The sequence below is a fragment of the Lepisma saccharinum genome, chromosome 14, assembly GCF_977018435.1.
Source record: "Lepisma saccharinum chromosome 14, izLepSacc3.1, whole genome shotgun sequence".
In the NCBI taxonomy this organism is placed as follows: Eukaryota; Metazoa; Arthropoda; class Insecta; order Zygentoma; family Lepismatidae; genus Lepisma; species Lepisma saccharinum.
In genome coordinates, this window is record NC_139242.1 from 26,005,126 (window position 1) to 26,022,320 (window position 17,195).

The following is a 17,195-nucleotide window of genomic DNA, read 5'->3' on the forward strand; positions in this document are numbered from 1 at the left end:
TCGAGTATAGGTATCGGCTCAGCCCTAATTATAATAAAAAAATTAAAAAATTGAATATAAAATGTTAATGTTTATGGTACAGCTGACTTGGGTAAGCAGTCCCTGCATTTGATTTACCACTAGGATTGTAACATACTTATGTTGACCAGAATCATAATAATAATTGCAGAACTGCTTGAATTAGAAGTAGCAGATTCTGGTTACAGAAAGGCAGTAAAATTAGCTACTAAGAAGACTGGTTTTTCAGTCTGCAAATGGTTCCATGTAGCCACTTGCATCTCATAATTAATGTTAATAAGAGCTTCTTTTCTTCAGTGGTTGGTTCTTTAATATGCCCGATATTTTGATGTACTATACATACAGTGTGTCCCAAAATAGTGTTTGCACTCTTTGAACATCAATAACAGGAACACTAATAACAGCAAGCATGCACTTTTTTTCACATACCTTAAAGTTATAGATGTTCAAAATTACCACCATTGGCAGTAATACATTATGTGCAATCTGAACAGATTGATAATCAACAGATATGGTTTCTGCCGGAAGGGAAGCATAGGTTGTCTCAATTGCATGTCCCACGTCACTCAGTGTCTCTGGCTTTGTGGCGTACACAGTATTCATCACAGTTCCTCACAGGTAGTAATTTAACTGTGTTAAATCATGAGATCTGGATCTTACGTTTCTCGAAAGAAGAAATTCTCCTCTGCCGTTTTGCATGCACTTAATGACTACTGCTTGGCAGGCTGTGATGGGACTAAAAACAAAAGAAGGCCTATATTCTCTCACACATGCTCAACATAGACATTGCAGCTTCAAATGCAAGAAGTCCAGTCGTCATTTTTAATAGTTTCTCTGTTATTAAAGTTCAAAGAGTGTAAACATTATTTTGGAACATTGTAGATATTGGCTCTTGGAGAAAGTTGTATGTCCTTGTTATGTAAAGAAATATACCAAGATTCATTTAGTTTTGGAGTGTAGTCTTGTAAAAAATATTCTCTCTTATTTTAGTCAACAATATACGTATGAAGAACTTCATACATATGGCATGGGGAAAGTTCCGTATTTCCACGTTGCTCTTTGTGTTGTCCTACAATTAATTTCAAAGAACCATTTCCATTTTTAATATAGTTTGTGGCATCTAGGACACAGACTGTAGTGGAGAGTAAGCTACCATCTCCATCCGAGATGTCACAACTTATATTAATAAAGGTAGTGGTCTTTTGAAATTAATCTACCAACATGGAAATAGAGAATTTTAAACATATTTTCAGCATGTTTACTGAACCACACCTTGAATTCATGCATTCTCAACTTGCAAGAGGTATAATTAAGAAGAGTCTTACGAATACATAAATAAGGTGAATTTCTGTATTATTTTTGTTAATGCCTTTAATTTATAGATTGCAATAATTATTCCATAAATGTTATTTGGTGATTTTGATATTTTCCAGGGTTTGAGAACATTGGAGTTGTGTGTTGACAACTTGCAACCAGACTTTCTCTATGAGCACATACAGCCTGTTAGAGCAGATCTGATGCAAGCATTGTGGAGAACTCTGAGGAATCCCCACGATGAAGTAGCACATGTTGCCTTCAGGTATGGCTTTTTGTGTCAGCTATGCAGTTTTCTTTATTTTGGAAATTGTGTTGTAACTCAGACGGAACCTATGGCGATACTTGAACCAATTCCATTGGTTAATATTATTAAATGCATCAATTTGCTAGAGTTTTATTTTAAAATATTTAAAAATTTCATCAGAATATTGAAGTACCTGTCATTGAATCACAAAATTAATTTAACATAAATGAAAAACTTTGAATTTTGCATAATTTCCAGGATAATTAGACACTGTGAAAGTGTTGCACAGCATTTTTGTGGACCCCACAAAATACCAAGTAGTGGCTGGCTGTAATTGGTAAATAAATGCTTTCTGATACCACTGGTATTGGGCAATATTGATACATCGGAATCGTTATTGGCTCAGACCATTATAGAAACGGTGTATTTAATTTTTATTGTTTTTGTATTGTAAAAAAATTAATATCCTTCTCTTCTTTCAACATTTTAGAGTTCTTGGAAAATTTGGAGGTGGAAACAGAAAAATGATGATTGAACCTCAAAAGCTGGAATATAATGACAAAGAGACTGCAGGACCTGCAATATTAGTTCATTTTCAGGAGCATGAAACACCCATTGCATTTCCTGTGGAGAAGGTAAGAGAATAATGAATCTTTTCTGTGATTGGTAGAAATTAGAGATGTGTGAGTGCATGTATGTATGTATGTGCGTGTGTTTATTGGATGTAGCTGTACATATCATTATAAGGTCCAAGACTTCAAAACTGTAGCTACAATGAGTTGAGTAGTAAGACTTCATCATTTGCACTGTATTCCTGTGCACAAAATTTCTACACAGTTGCTATTGGAATAACCAGTAGGATTTCTCACGAGCCACATCGACTTCATTCTTATAATGGACAGAGAATAGTTTTCACATGCTGGTGGTGTTGTTTCTTTGATGTGAGATTGAAAATTAGCCAAATTTGCATATTGGATGTACACACCTAACCATGAAAGAACTTTTGAAAAGAATATTAAAAGCACCTTCAATATATTTTCAAATTCAAACAGTTTGATAATATATATGAATATATATTAATTTGCATCAATGAAATGTAATCACCAATGCCTGCTGATACTTTGTTCTTGGCAGACTATCTGCTGAGGTTTGCAAAAATGCCTGCAATATTTTCACAAAGTCTTTATTCTATATTTTGCAACCGCATTGTAGAGAGAACATGGGTGGGTATTTTGTGATTATGAAGGCCACATGCTTAGGGTGAATAAAAGATCCAAGATTTCAATACAAAACTGGGCTCGTGTCGAGATTAAAAGTGGTATATAAAATGGCATTGTGGTCTTAAGATGAAGAATACAAACCTAAATTTGATGTAAAAAAACTCTACCTATTTCTAATAACACATTTATGTAATTATCAGGGTATTAAATTTAGTGTAAAATAGTGCATTTTAGCTTCTCAAATTTGTATAGCAGAATTAATCAACTTCCTGTGATTTTGCTTAATTCACAGGGTAAATCAGACTTCAGAAAGTGTTGTGTCAGTAAATAAACTGTAATTTTCATGTTTGTAAGAGTTTATCTTGTATTTCATTTCTCATCATTTTGGTAGGAAAGCTTACTTTACACTAGGGATGGAACCGATTAATCGGTACTCTATCGGTATTGGCCGATATAGGCATATTGGTGTATCGGTTTATCAGTAAAATTACTGATTATTTTACCGATCCGATATATCGATAAATATCTTATAATTTAGTGCAAAATTCTGCCATTTTGTTGTAATTTTTATGGATAATCTCCATGCCCTTCTTTCTAAAAAAGTAAATTTCTAAATATTCAACTTCTTTTGCACTGCAGTCACCCTGAAACACACATTTATTAAGGAGATCAATGATCATTTCAGGTTCTTCATTCAAGGACCATTTCTAATTTTATATCGGATCGGTAGAATATCGGTTATCTGTATCGGTAAATTTTATATCGGTACTTTATCAGTATTGGCCAAAATTTCATATCTGCCCATCCCTACTTTACACCTTTCAAAAACATGACAATGAACATGTTATTTCACATTTTGTGTTTTATGTGAAAAACAAAATATGCATGAATAGTTCCAATGATGTTAAAATTTCTAAATGTTCTGAACTGTTCTTAATTGTTGCAGTATCTGTATCTGGGAGTATGTAAGTGTGTCTGCATTGGTATCAATTCAAAGTGGTGATAGCTCATTGGTAATTTTAATACATTGCTAGGTATTTTTTTGTTTTTCTTTTTTTGTATCTTCTTATGTTAAAGTGTTTTGATTTTACCTCTCAGGTCATAGAGACTGCATTCAATGCGCTGAAATCCAGTACAACAGATTCCTATTATCGAAGACAGTGTTGGGAAGTTATTAAGTGTTATTTGGTTGCATCTATTAACTTGGATGATGAGAAATATACTATGCAAAAACTTCTGTCACATCCTACGTAAGTATTAAGTAGAGATTGATGAAGTGTTTCCTATGTAATAGAAAGGTCTTAAGAAGTATTGGATGTTATTTTTTCCTGAATTTTTTTTTCCCCAATGTGTATAGTAAACCGTGATTAATCTATTGTTCCCAGATCCATTGTTCAGTTCAGTTTGATCCCTGAACAGGTCATTGCAAACTGCCCTATCAACCATTTTTAATTTATTATTTTTTTTACCCTGAAGAGTGGGAATGTGGGAGTGATGATTTGTGAGCAAAAGTCATGAGGGAGGGGGAATAAAGAATTTGCCATAGGCATTGGTTCAAAGTGCATCATTTTGACTGTAAAGTCTGTATTTGATATTAAATAATTTGTCAATCTTATCCAGCGGCGGCCCATGAAGGGTGGGGGGGGGGGGGGTGCAGGACCGTGGACCCAAAAAAAAAAAAATATTTTGGTGCCATTAGTGCAAAAATTAAATAGTGGAAGTATAAATATTTAATTTTTGTACTAATGGCAACAAAATCCCCCCCCCTTTTCCATGGGCTGCCACTGCTTATCATTACTAATGTAATAAATACAATTTCTTCTGGGTCATGTGCATAAATGATGCTATTTTTATTATTGTAACTCTTCTTCTTCATTTTTCCTTCTATTTTTTTAGTTTCCACGATGGAAAGATTGGTCCCATTCAAGGCCCTGTATACAAGTCAGTGGACAAACAAGCGAGAGCAGTTCATCAAATGGCCCTTACAGGTGAGTCACATCATGGTGGTGACTGGTCACACTTTTCCACTAAGACTTCCACATAGCCAAATGGTTAATTTTCTTTCCTTGGTGCAAGTTGCCCCATGTTTGTGGTGATGTCCCAGTATCATGAGAACAATTGGGGAAGCAACTTGAAAGTAATAGTGGCAGAAATATTCTAGAGAGTCAAGTAACCAGGGCAATTGAATGTTGACTACACATTAGTAACTTAAAAAAATCTTTGGCAGTCATTTGTCCTCAAGGTGCTGTTACACTCTCAGCATTCCCACTGTCCTGGAAATAATATCATTGTGATGGTGTAACATTGCTATTATTTCTATTGATATATTTTTTTAAAAAATTACACTAGTTTTTCTGCCACTTTTAGCTAATCTCAAGGATGAGAATGAATAACGATGATATGAAGATGATGATGCGACGCTCCCAAAAGAACATTCATCTCTCTCTCTACTATTTTTTTCCATTCTTAAGAGCAATAATAGTTTTTCTTGTATGTACGCGTTGCTTGCATTATAAAATTATTTTCCTGTAGTTTACGGTTATTACAAGCATAAGAAAACAGGTTTTCTTTGTGACGTTTCAGGAGAACACACACTCCTTTCATCAGACATTTAGTCAAAATGAAAATAAATGTCTGATGAAAGGAGCGTGTGTTCTCCTGAAACGTCACTAAGAAGAACTGTTTTCTTATGCTTGTAATAACTGTAAACTACAGGAAAATAATAAGAGCAATAAGATAATGGGTGAACTCCATTGCAGAAATATTCAGTTTGAAATTTTATTGATAAAGTTATGTACCAGTATGAGTATATCAGCTAACACCAATGTATAGAGGCACATATTTTTGGTAAATAAAAAAGCAAAATTTCGGTACAAAAACGAAGTCCATTTCAGGTTCAAAAGCGGTAAATAAAATAAATTTTTGCTGTTATAGTGGTGAAAAGCAGTATATAAAAACACATTGGTTTTAAAAATGTGAATATAATCCCAAATTTGATTTAAAAACCACTTACTACACAAAATAAATGTATCCCTTCTAATAGCACATTTATGTTGTTCCCAGAATATTAAGTTTATTCCTTTATAAAGGGGTCCAATTTTGCTTCTCAAATATTTACAGCAGAATTTACTAAATTTCCGTGAATTGTATAACTCTCAGGATAATTCTGACTTCAGAAAGTGTCGCTTCGGTAAATAAACTCTAAATTTGTGTTTGAGTCTTATTTCGCATTTTGCAGTTCATTTCGCATTATTTCGTGACAAAACAGGGTGGGAAAATGCACCTCACACCTTTCAGAAACATGAAAAATTAACATTACAATGTGTTACTTATTTCGTCAAAACGAAAAACTACCAATTTAGTATCAAGTAATCTGTCCCACCCATAATATTATGATAGTTGCTAGGTATACAGATGATTTTAAATTCTGAATTTTTTTATGTTCATTTTGTAGGCATGTTTGTGGCTGCTGCTATTAGAGAACTCCAACAGATTGTTCTATCAACGGTGTTCGCATTAGTGCAACATTATACGTTAGTTGCTGTAACCCAACAAGCTGGTAAGTATACAAACTCTGTATACATTTAAGAATATGCGTCAAGGTTTATTGTTCATATGAAAGTGGTGGTAGTTTTTGTGTATGCTCATTGCAACTTGTTAGTGTTGACCACCGTGAAAAAAGTGTTATTTGTCTACATAACATTTGAACAGCAACTTGGAGTAGGAAACTTGGAGACCGAAACCTCTACTGGATGAAAATTGTTGTGGGTAGAAATATAAACTGACAACCACAAAAGTTACAATGTTGTGTTATGTTGAGTTACAATCCCTTTTTGATGTGAATTCATGAACGTACATGTCCAAAAGGAAACATTTGACTATTGAATATAGTAAACAATTTGTAAAACGTTATGTACCATGTATAAGTTATGAATACAGAAATATTATTATTGGAATCTTGTTTCATGTTGACAAATGTGTAGGTTTCAAAACCAGTTATAATACACAATCAAACAGAAAAGCAAGTTGAATTAATAATGTTAATAGAGCTGAGCCAAGATCCATACAGATTACAATACTTATACTGATGCTTGAAAATTGCAACAATTAAGAGTTGTTTAATATTAGTGTATAAGTATTCCACTTCAATTATATGCATCAATTTACCAGTTTTGCTTTAAAATATTCCATAATTATATCAGAATATAAAATATGTGTTATGTAATCACAAAATCTAGTTTCACACAATACTTGTTGCATAATAAATTGAAAGAAATTAGTTTCCAGGAAAGTATTGCGTGACATTTTTGTGTGCCCCACACAAGCTTAAAATCGAGGAAAAAAGAATTCTAACCGATATTTTCTAGTATCAGTAAGTAAATCTGTAAGTAAGATGCAGGCACAATTATCTTTTCTTCCACAAGAGCAAACAATCACAGATTCCAATCCCACCCTCTTGTGTATCGTTTTTTGGTTCACACCATTTTTTTCCAAGTATGCAAATGAAGCTTAAAATAATGTAATATAAAAGTATTATAGAAACTTTAACTTGAAGAAATGCTCCATCAGTTCACCTGAATCTTCATTTGGGTAATAAATGTTTTTGACTCATAATTCTAACTATTAATTCCTTTATTTCTCTTCCTATTCTAAAGTAGATATATTGTCAATTGTTGGCAATATACAAGTGAAATCCTACTTTATCCAATGTAAAAATTTCAGCAAATGTTGAAGGCTGCACCTGGGTCTCTGGCATACCGTGCCATTAAGTTACCAACTGAGCTACCGTGCCAGCCCTGATTTTACCTGATTTTTCACTCTTGCTGATTTGCCTGTGCAGTATCACTGACAAAGGCAAATCCACATGGGTAAAACAGCAAGAACAGAGAACCAGGCAAAACCAGGGCTCGTTCTGGAGCTGAGTTGGTAGAACAAGAGAACAGTATGCCATAGCCTTGGATTCAAGTCCTGGTCGAGTGTGCATTTGTTGCTGAAATTTCTACATAGTACATCTCTTGTGTGTGCCAAATAGTGAGGTTTTATCCAAATATGTTTAGTTTTAATTGCATAATACTACATAGTCACCAGACACTTGTATAATTACATGTCTCTTGCAGGTCCTTTTACAATGACTGGAAGACAGTCAGAACTTCGGGGAATGGATCCCCTTGTGCTGATTGATGCCTTGGCAGTTATCATGGGCCACGAAGAGAAGGAATTGTGCAAGCTTGGCAAAATAACATTGATTGTTTTACTTGAAACTACAACCACAATATTAGGATCAAAAGAAAGGGTGAGTATACGAATTCCTACAATGTATTGCATTATAATGAGACAGCACATCTTTTAAGATGACTTTTCTTCATTTCCCTCTCATTTTTATGATTCTAAATTCGAGACATCTACAGTACTTACAGGGTGACAATTAATGAACTATATGAAATAAAACTGTCATAATTTCTGAACGGTTCGCGTAATGACGTCCAAACTGCGTGGCTGGCTACAGGGCATGATGGGAATTCGTATGTGTATGCGCACGCAACGTGTTGATGTCGGCCATTTGCAAGTGAAAATGTCCTGGAGGAGTATTTTGGGCAGTGGTCAGAAGTAGCGACCTACTTGTAGCGTCGCTACTGTAGCTAGCTACAAAATTTGTAGCTGTAGCGACGCTACATTTTGAAAATTGTAGTTGTAGCGGTAGCGAAGCTACAAAATGCCTGTAGTTGTAGCGAAAATTTCGCTAGAGCTACATTCTTTCTCAGCATTTTGGGGTGAATTTAATGTGGCAACAGAGTCAGAAAAATCGACAATAACCCTTAATTTTGCAGGAGGTTCATTAAGACAGTCTATTACATGAAGACACAGATTATCTAGATTGTAGATTATAGATATCTGCGTAATTTATTTAATTAGTATCTGAATAATAATGCAGATATCCGCATAACTAACTGACATATATGAATATATTCCTGCTAACAGCTACGTTTTTTTAACTGCATCGCTATTTTGGAGAAAAACATGCCTCGTTTGCTTCACCCCCGGAACAAATCCTGTGGATATCCATGGTGTAAGAGACACCAAAATGTCATTAATTGCTGTGTAAAACACAACTTGCAGTGCAAAAACGAGCGATGGATTTTCCACTGCACTGACAAAGGAATAGTGCCAGCAATAAATGGCTCAGTACGTTAACAGCATTGATCATCGTCACTATATAGAATCTCGCCAGCAAGAAATTTTTGTTACAAGAATGATATACAGTCTCTGGAATTACAATTATTTTCGCGATAATTTTTGTTCACAAATTTTAAAATTACAATACGTTAAGGACACTCAGGTTTACACGACAGTTTCCTAAATATATTTTTTCTTGTTGCAAAAAGTATGCAGAAACGACAATTTTCTTTAGTTATTATACATTCTTTTCAAATTTATTTATTTTTCCTACTTTCCTGTAACTTTTGCTAATCATGACATTCTCATCATCATCATCCTTTGCCGTTTCCTGCCTCTGGCTGGGCCGGCATAGAAGTCAAACCTCTCCATTTTTCCTGGTCTTCCACCACTCCTCTCTTTCCACGGTGTTCCAATCTTGTCCTCTTCTCCTAACACTCTCCACTATCTGCTTTTTTCACCAACATCTTGCTCTCCTCCTTGGCCATATTCCCACTGCTTTTGCATTATAAGCTCTTACTGGTAGTCTTTCTGCATCCATCCTCTTCACGTGTCCAAATCATCTCAATTATCCTGTCCTGAAGTTTCACCACACCCACTGTCTGTGGGATCTCCTCATTCCTTATTCTATCCCTTCTAGTCTTCCCCAATATACTCCTTAAAAATTTCATCTCCACTGCCTGCATCTTTCCTTTATCTCTCTCTCTGTCATTGTCCAAATCTCTGCCCAGTATGTAATTATTGGCACATAGTATGTGTTGTATATTACCTTCTTGCATTTCATAGGTACACCCCTGTTCTATATTAATCTTCGAACGCTTTGGTATAGTCCACCACCCATTTTTCCTCTTCTGTTTACCTCCTCATCTATTCCTCCACTTCTCTCAATCATGACAATGAGGATGAATGGTTTATTTAATTATTATCTTATCTAGTCACTTTCGGCTAATTATAAGTACGAGGAAGATTGCTGAATGGTGAGCAGTATTGCGAATGGAGGAGCAGGACGATCCCATCCTCCCAACTTGGCGTCTTTCCTAGTTTTTGTTTTGAGTCCATTTTATGCATCGATAAGCTGATCGAGAATGGATCCGAACCACTATGTGCCTCTGCTGGGTATCGAACCTGGGGCCCTTTTGTAATCAAAATGCTGCCTTCCTATCAGTCTATAAAAAATGAAATATTTATTCTCAAGAAAAATATGTTGATGTGAACATGAATATGTAATCCTACCAAATTTTATTTGTGTATAGTTGTAATCATTAATTTGGGTAACACCCCAATTGCAATATTCATATTTCAAATTTGAATTGATATGCCACTTGCATAGGTATAGTATTCTCAAAAACTATAGTAAAAATAAGTAACTGAAGTGACAATGCTATCAAAATTATTGAATGACTGGAATCATATTAATAAATAACAGAATTTATTTACCAGTAGTAGGAGATTTTTAATACCCATATGGTTGTTTTTAATTTTTTTATGCAGAAGTAGCGCAAAAGTAGCGAAGTAGCGAGTAGCGCACATGAGTAGCGTAGCGAGCTACTTTTTGGTAAATGTAGCTGTAGCTGTAGCGAAGCTACATTTTGGAAGAGCAGCTGTAGCTGTAGCGAAGCTACTTTTAAAATGTAGCGTTCTGATCACTGATTTTGGGGACCGCATTCTGGCTCTGGGGTACCCAGAGGCCACTCTAAGGGGCTGTGTTAAGGACAAGGTGTACAGAAATAACCCCAAAACCATTGCCGAGCTGAAAACTGCCATTCAGGAGGTCATCGATGTTTCGACACTTCAGCGGGTCATGCAGAATTTTGCTGTTCGTCTGCCCCACATCATCGCCAGAGATGGCAGACATATCGAACATGTCATAACCTAAATACGAATGTCTGTAGTGCCATTTACATGTGCAATACAGTTTGTGTTTGTCACTAATTTCCGTTTTATTTCATATAGTTCATTAATTGTCACCCTGTATCTAACCTGCTACTAATATGATATGCTACAATGTGAATAGTTGAAAACATCATAATATTGATTTTTTTGTTTTAGTGAAATATAATAAGTGTACTATTTAATATTCTATTGTTACAATTATGTGTCACCATCACAATATTTGTTGTATTGGTGATGTTACTATACATTCACTGGTAATGTCATTGCCTTGTAATGAAGCATCCTGGGTTCAATCCCTGGCAGAGCTGTAGGTCCTATACCAATTGGCCTATCTGAGTATGAAGTGGAGTTGACAAACAACAGTACATTCACATGTTACTTTCTTCAAACCCTATAACTGAAAAATATACCAAGTGAATGCAATGAAACCACCAACAAATTAAAGAGAGTGTTGAGAAATGTAATTTTAGATGTTTTATTAATGTTCGCCATGATAGTGTAGTGATTATAGCTGTAGCCTTGTAATTGAGAAACCAGACTTCAATTCATAGTAGAGGCACATTACATAGTGGTTTGGACTCCACTTCAAACTGTAAGTTCTAACCCAATTAGCCATATCTGAACATGAAATGGGCATAAAACAACTCTGTCCAACTTTACCTTACCATGCTTTAATTTGGTACACACAAGAGGTGCATTATGTAGAAATTTTAGCAAAAAATGCAAGCTTGACTTGAACCTGAATCTCTCACATACCATGCCAGTCCTCAACCAAATAATCCACTGGGTCAATATTAGTTTCACCTGATTTTTCAATGTTGCTCTTGTACCTCAGCAGACTTGTTTATGTCAGTAGTACTGCAACAAAATCTGTTACTTTGAAACCCTGTGCACGTCAACAGTGCCTAGTTTGTCCCAGCACAGAGTTTTTTTTTTATTAATTTGAAATGTCACTGGAACAAGTAAAATGCACAATTTAGAATAATTCCTTTCTTGATATTTCACATATTCTTCTTTTTCAGGCTTGCAAATTACCTTTGATGGAATATCTAGCAGATCGTATGTGCAGCCTTTGTTATGACAGAGCTTGGTACGCAAAACTTGGTGGTTGCATTGCGATCAGATTCTTGTTTGAAAAGATGGCTTTGAAATGGGTGTTTGACCACTTGTTTGTGTTTCTGAAAGCATTGCTCTTTGTAATGATGGATCTGACAGGGGAGGTAAGAGACTAATTTTTTATTCTTTCTGAGATTTACATAGTTTAATGTTGTAAGTAAAAAAGATTTCCAGAGCACTTTAAGTGTTTATCCAATGATTGTGCATTTTAAATGTAAAAATGCACCCTCAAGTTTTCATTAGAGAGCCACAAAGCTTGATCTGTATAAGCAAAGTCTGTTTTTTGTAAATTTCTGTTTTTTTTAAAAAAAAAAATCATATGATAATATGATATTTTTATTTTGACACTGCATCTCATTAGAATTCCTTCTAAAGCTTGTAAGTGAATCTTTGTGTAATTCGCTTTCAGTTTTGTCTAGATATGTTTTGTAGTACCATATGCCTTATTTTCTATCACATATATCCGGAACAAACCATGTGAAGATTCACTTGAATTATGTAGAAGAAATTCTAAACGGGTATATTTTTAAAGATTGTAATGTCATAGGATTGTTTTGAAAAGAGAAATTAATGAAAAAAGCCTTTTCGGGCACAAGGCAGGGAACCAGTTGATATGGTCCATATTTTGGTGACGTCACAACTTGAAAATATGTCATTGATATGTTCTTTTGTAAAAGAACATGTAAATTTTGTGTTATTGTATGTAAATTGCACCTTGTGTGTAATGTATATCTCTTTTCATGTTGAGGGGAATAAACAACGGGGTTGATAATATAACACGTAAACGAGTTACTAAAGATATATAACCGCGAAACTTACTTGTAAATGTGCTACTAATTTCGGTGGCCTCTGCCACCATCCACTTGGAAACTCGAAGCTTCACTGCTAGGTTGACTTCCGGTTCCTGTTGTTGTTTCCTCGACTACCGCTAGGGGTGCTGGTGTAGCCATTTCGTCGGCTGCACATGATGGGTTTGATCTGTTGTAATAGCAGGAGCCAAACATGATGAGCCTGAGCGCTGTCTATATTCAGCTCGTGTGGAAAGTGCACAATTGCATGTGTCTCTTTGATTTTAGTGTCGATTAGGGTGTGTGATGTGTGCCTAACTGAAACTTTTTGGATCCTGTGTTTATTGAACTTAAGGTGCCTTGCTAGAATGGTAGTGGGTTGGGATTTTTTTTGCATCCGCTAAATGCTGTTGTATACGCTCGTTGACAGATCTGATGGATCTGCCAATGTAGTGTGAGTTGCACTGGACGTCACATACACCTGGGTTGTCTAGTGGGGAAAGGAATGATCTCTTGTGTTTGCTTAGGGCACTGGCTATTTTGTTCATTGGTTTGTGTGCGAGTTTTATGTCACATTGTTTGAAGGTCTTGGCTAGGCGGTTGGATGTAGTCAGGTGGTAAGGGAAGGCAATCCATTTAGGTTTATCACTGCTGGCTGGGTGGAGTAGGTTAGGTTGTCATACTTGCATTTCTGCTTTGCTGCACCATGTAGAGAGTTGATGTACTGTGTATCCATTTTGAAGTTCTATGTCCGTCACTATAGTAACTTCTTCCTTCACATCTTCTTCACTTGAACAGTGCGTGAATGCTCTTCTGTAGAAGTTAAGCCATACATTGGCTTTATTCTGGGGTGGGTGGTTGGAAAGGGAGTGGATATACTGGTTCCCTGCCCCTGGTTTTCTATAGACCGTGGTGGTGAATTTGATGTCCCTCCTTTTGATGGTTGGATCTAGGAAGTTAAGGATGCCTTGGTTTTCCCGTTCTATTGTAAATTTCAACCTGGGGTGAATGTTGCTAAGTTTTTCCATGAGTAGATCTATTTCCTCTTCCCTTTTGTAAACGACCAAGGTGTCATCTGCATATCTGCCATATCGTATGTATCGGAGGTATGGCGAGTGAAGAAAATCTTTTTCAGCTAGGTGCATGACAATGTTTGCTATGGGAGCAGACAGGAGGTTGTCCATGGCCAAACCTTCTGTTTGTATGAAATACTTATCTTGAAATTGAAAATAGTTGTGCCTGAGGCAGATTTCCAATAACTTGGATACCTCAAGACACTTCCACTGGTGAGACCTTATTAGCAGAAAGCCATCTTTCCACTGAGGTGAGGGCTAGGTTGATTGGGATGGAGTTATACATGTCAACTATATCTGTGCTGGCAATTTTGGCATGTTTGGCTTGTACTATTGATGTTATTAGTTCCTCGGCTCTGTGCTGTTTCAGAAAATGTAGGTCAGTTAGTGATTATGCTCAGATATTTTCTTTTTTAGTCACTTTGTGAGGTGGACCGTTGGTTGGTTGAACCCTGCGACGATGACGCGTATCGGAATACCCTGTTTGTGCGTTTTTGGAATGCCATAAGCTATGGCGGGAGATGGGTGGGTGTTGAGGAGAAGTTTGCAGTCTTCCTGGTTCACCATTACACAACTTTCAACTGCACGCTTAATAATGTGTTTGCACTTTTCGGTTGGGTCTCTGTCGATTGTCTTGTATGAATCACTATTTAGTATTTCATGCATTTTTCGGGAGTAAGTCACCTTTATACATGATCACATACTGATTTGTTTTATCTGATATCATGCACCAACAGTTGTTGGCTTCCATCAAAGATTTGAATTCGGTTAGCACTGACCTGATTTTTTGGTGGGTTGGGTGGAATTTGGATGCCTTCTGTAGGGCCGCCTTCTGCAAAATTCCTGCTGTCGCTGACTGCGTGTTGCAGGTTGGGTGCAAAACACGCCAGTGAAATTAATAGAACATTTACAAGTAAGTTTGTATTGGGTAATTGATTTTAAAACACGCAGCTTCGAGTTTCCAAGTGGATGGTGGCAGAGGCCACCGAAATTAATAGAACCTTTACAAGTAAGTTTCGCGAATATATCTTTAGTAACTCATTTACGTCTTATACGTATATCTCTTGTTTAATATTTATTCTATTGTATGTCTTATTGTGTATTGGATAATTGATTTTAAAAAGTGTTTTATATAATCTGTGATAGAAACCCATGTAGATGTCAGTTTCGTTTTTAGCATCTTTTTGTAAATAGCAAATGATTCATCTGTATTTGATCTGTGAAATAGTGTAAAAGCGAGGATTTTGCATAAGAAATTAACACATTCGCCGCAGATCGTCGGTACACTCAAAAGAACTGCTCGATATTGTACATACATCTTGGTATGGTAGTTTGGGGTGCAAGCTAGGCCTATGCGACTATAGGCCTAGGCCATGCATTGATGCTATGTACAATACTGCAACCATTCTTCGTTAGCTAATAAAGTTAGTCCAAAGACTAATTTGAATAAAGGGCTAAGAGCAAACATTTGTTCAGTTATTATTACATTCTTCTTGGTGTGGTAGTTCGTGGTGCATGCTAGGCCTATGCGACCATAGGTACGCCGATAGCCACACATTGAGGTTGCATGTTATAGTTGAACCAAGACACCGATAAGGCGAAATCCTCGCATTTGTTCCAAATATAATAAATCCTTTCATTCTATCTACGGCACGAATGTGGTTTTATTCCTCTGTGCTGTGAGATATTGTTGCCTAACACTACCCCTGTACCTGAGAGGAGTCTGTGTACTTCAGCAAGTCTCATCGTTCAACACTAAGCATTATTTAGTTATTATTAGTAAACATAAAACAAGTAAAACGTATCACAGTGCCACTTAAATTTGTTGTATAATGTTTGTACATCAGATTAGGATATTATTCTCCCTTCTTGAGTAAATTTTGTTGTAGACTAACATACAAACATACTGGAGGTATGCTGCTAGTGAATGTAGTTACATTGCAAAAACAAAAACGTTACAATGCAACTTAACATTTCAATATACGGTTGTTGATCTAGGGGTGTAAGGGGTGGCCCTTTACGAAGGCACCCAAATGCCAACCTCTCTTTCATGGATTATACCCTGGACTGAATTATGCAGACCAAAGAGGCTCTGGCGTTTGGGCTCACAGCCAGTATAATCCTCCACGTGGCTTGTATTGTGTCGTCGATATATGTTGTGATTATCCCTTCATCACATTCATCCTCATCTTTGGGATTAGCTCAAAGTGGAAGAAAAGCAAAGCAAACCAACGAATCAACTTTTTTTTTCTAAAATATTTTTAGATTCATTTATGTAGTAGTAATACTATGAAGGTTATGGTTTTTTTTAAAAAAAAAAAATCAGATATATCTTCACATTCTGTCTGAAAGAGTTAAAGTTCCAGCATTTTTCCTGACTTATTCTTACATTCTGCATTTCATCTTAACATAATTTTGTGACAAAAGATGGTAGATAAATATACTTTGTACCCCAGGAAAGAAAAACTCTTACAATAAACATTATGATTTTTGTACCTAGCCTTTTCAGTCAATTTTTGGTTAAAGATAACCTTATCTCACTTAACCTAACCTAGCCTAACCTGAATGTAATAATTTAGTAATATTAACGTGTGATGTAACAGGCTGTGAGGGACAGTGTGTACCTACCCCTCACTCCCACTAGGGGTGGTAGACCATCCAATCGGTTACGGAGTGAATTGTAGTCAGCGTAACGAACCCCCAATTGTTGTTATAACATTTCTATGATCGGGTTACGCTACTCATTGATAGCTCCCTAATTTCTTCACGATGGTGAGTGGTCACCGGTCTCATACACAGGGCAAAACCTCAGGAAAAGTTGTTACACTTTCCCCGGGAGACTTAGACCTGCATGCATCCCATAGTTGTAGCCCAAAACTTGCATTTTAGACCACATGGCCACAGTGCAGGATAGCCTAACCTGAATGTAGTTTGGAAAAGTGAACATTTAAAATTTAAAACTGACTTTTTGTTCTTCGTTAACATTTTTTCATTACTATTTTCCTTCAGGTATCTAGTGGTGCAGTAGATATGGCAAAAACAAACTTGAAAAAAATGCTAACAATTTGTGCTTCTGCCATTGAGCCTGATAAAGCAAATGAAGAGTTGATCAAAGCTCAAATGAAGAGTTTACATGATGTTACCCGTGAGCTGGTTCGTCAAGTTACAAGTCCTAACACACTTGTGAGAGAGCAGGTATGATTAAGTATAAATTTAATTTTCATTATTCAGGTGTTTATATATGATGGCAATTAGATGTACCACTTTATCTAGTTTACTGTTTTAACAATGGAAATTAATAATTTAATGTGTATAATGTTATTCCTCATTTGAAACTCTGCTTTTCAACACA

General features: G+C 36.0%; 1 protein-coding gene across 2 annotated transcripts in view; it reads left to right on the forward strand.

The window, feature by feature from the left end:
* The window catches only part of Nipped-A (Transcription-associated protein Nipped-A), a 158,326-nt gene that overhangs the window by 49,651 nt on the left and 91,480 nt on the right, over positions 1–17,195 (forward strand). For both annotated transcript variants that reach the window (XM_083135277.1, XM_083135279.1), the window contains exons 16-23: positions 1,452–1,597; positions 2,070–2,214; positions 3,898–4,049; positions 4,696–4,787; positions 6,254–6,358; positions 7,917–8,092; positions 11,889–12,086; positions 16,853–17,038. In XM_083135277.1, the coding sequence (XP_082991403.1) occupies positions 1,452–1,597; positions 2,070–2,214; positions 3,898–4,049; positions 4,696–4,787; positions 6,254–6,358; positions 7,917–8,092; positions 11,889–12,086; positions 16,853–17,038 (1,200 nt within the window). The remainder of the gene's footprint in view (positions 1–1,451; positions 1,598–2,069; positions 2,215–3,897; positions 4,050–4,695; positions 4,788–6,253; positions 6,359–7,916; positions 8,093–11,888; positions 12,087–16,852; positions 17,039–17,195) is intronic.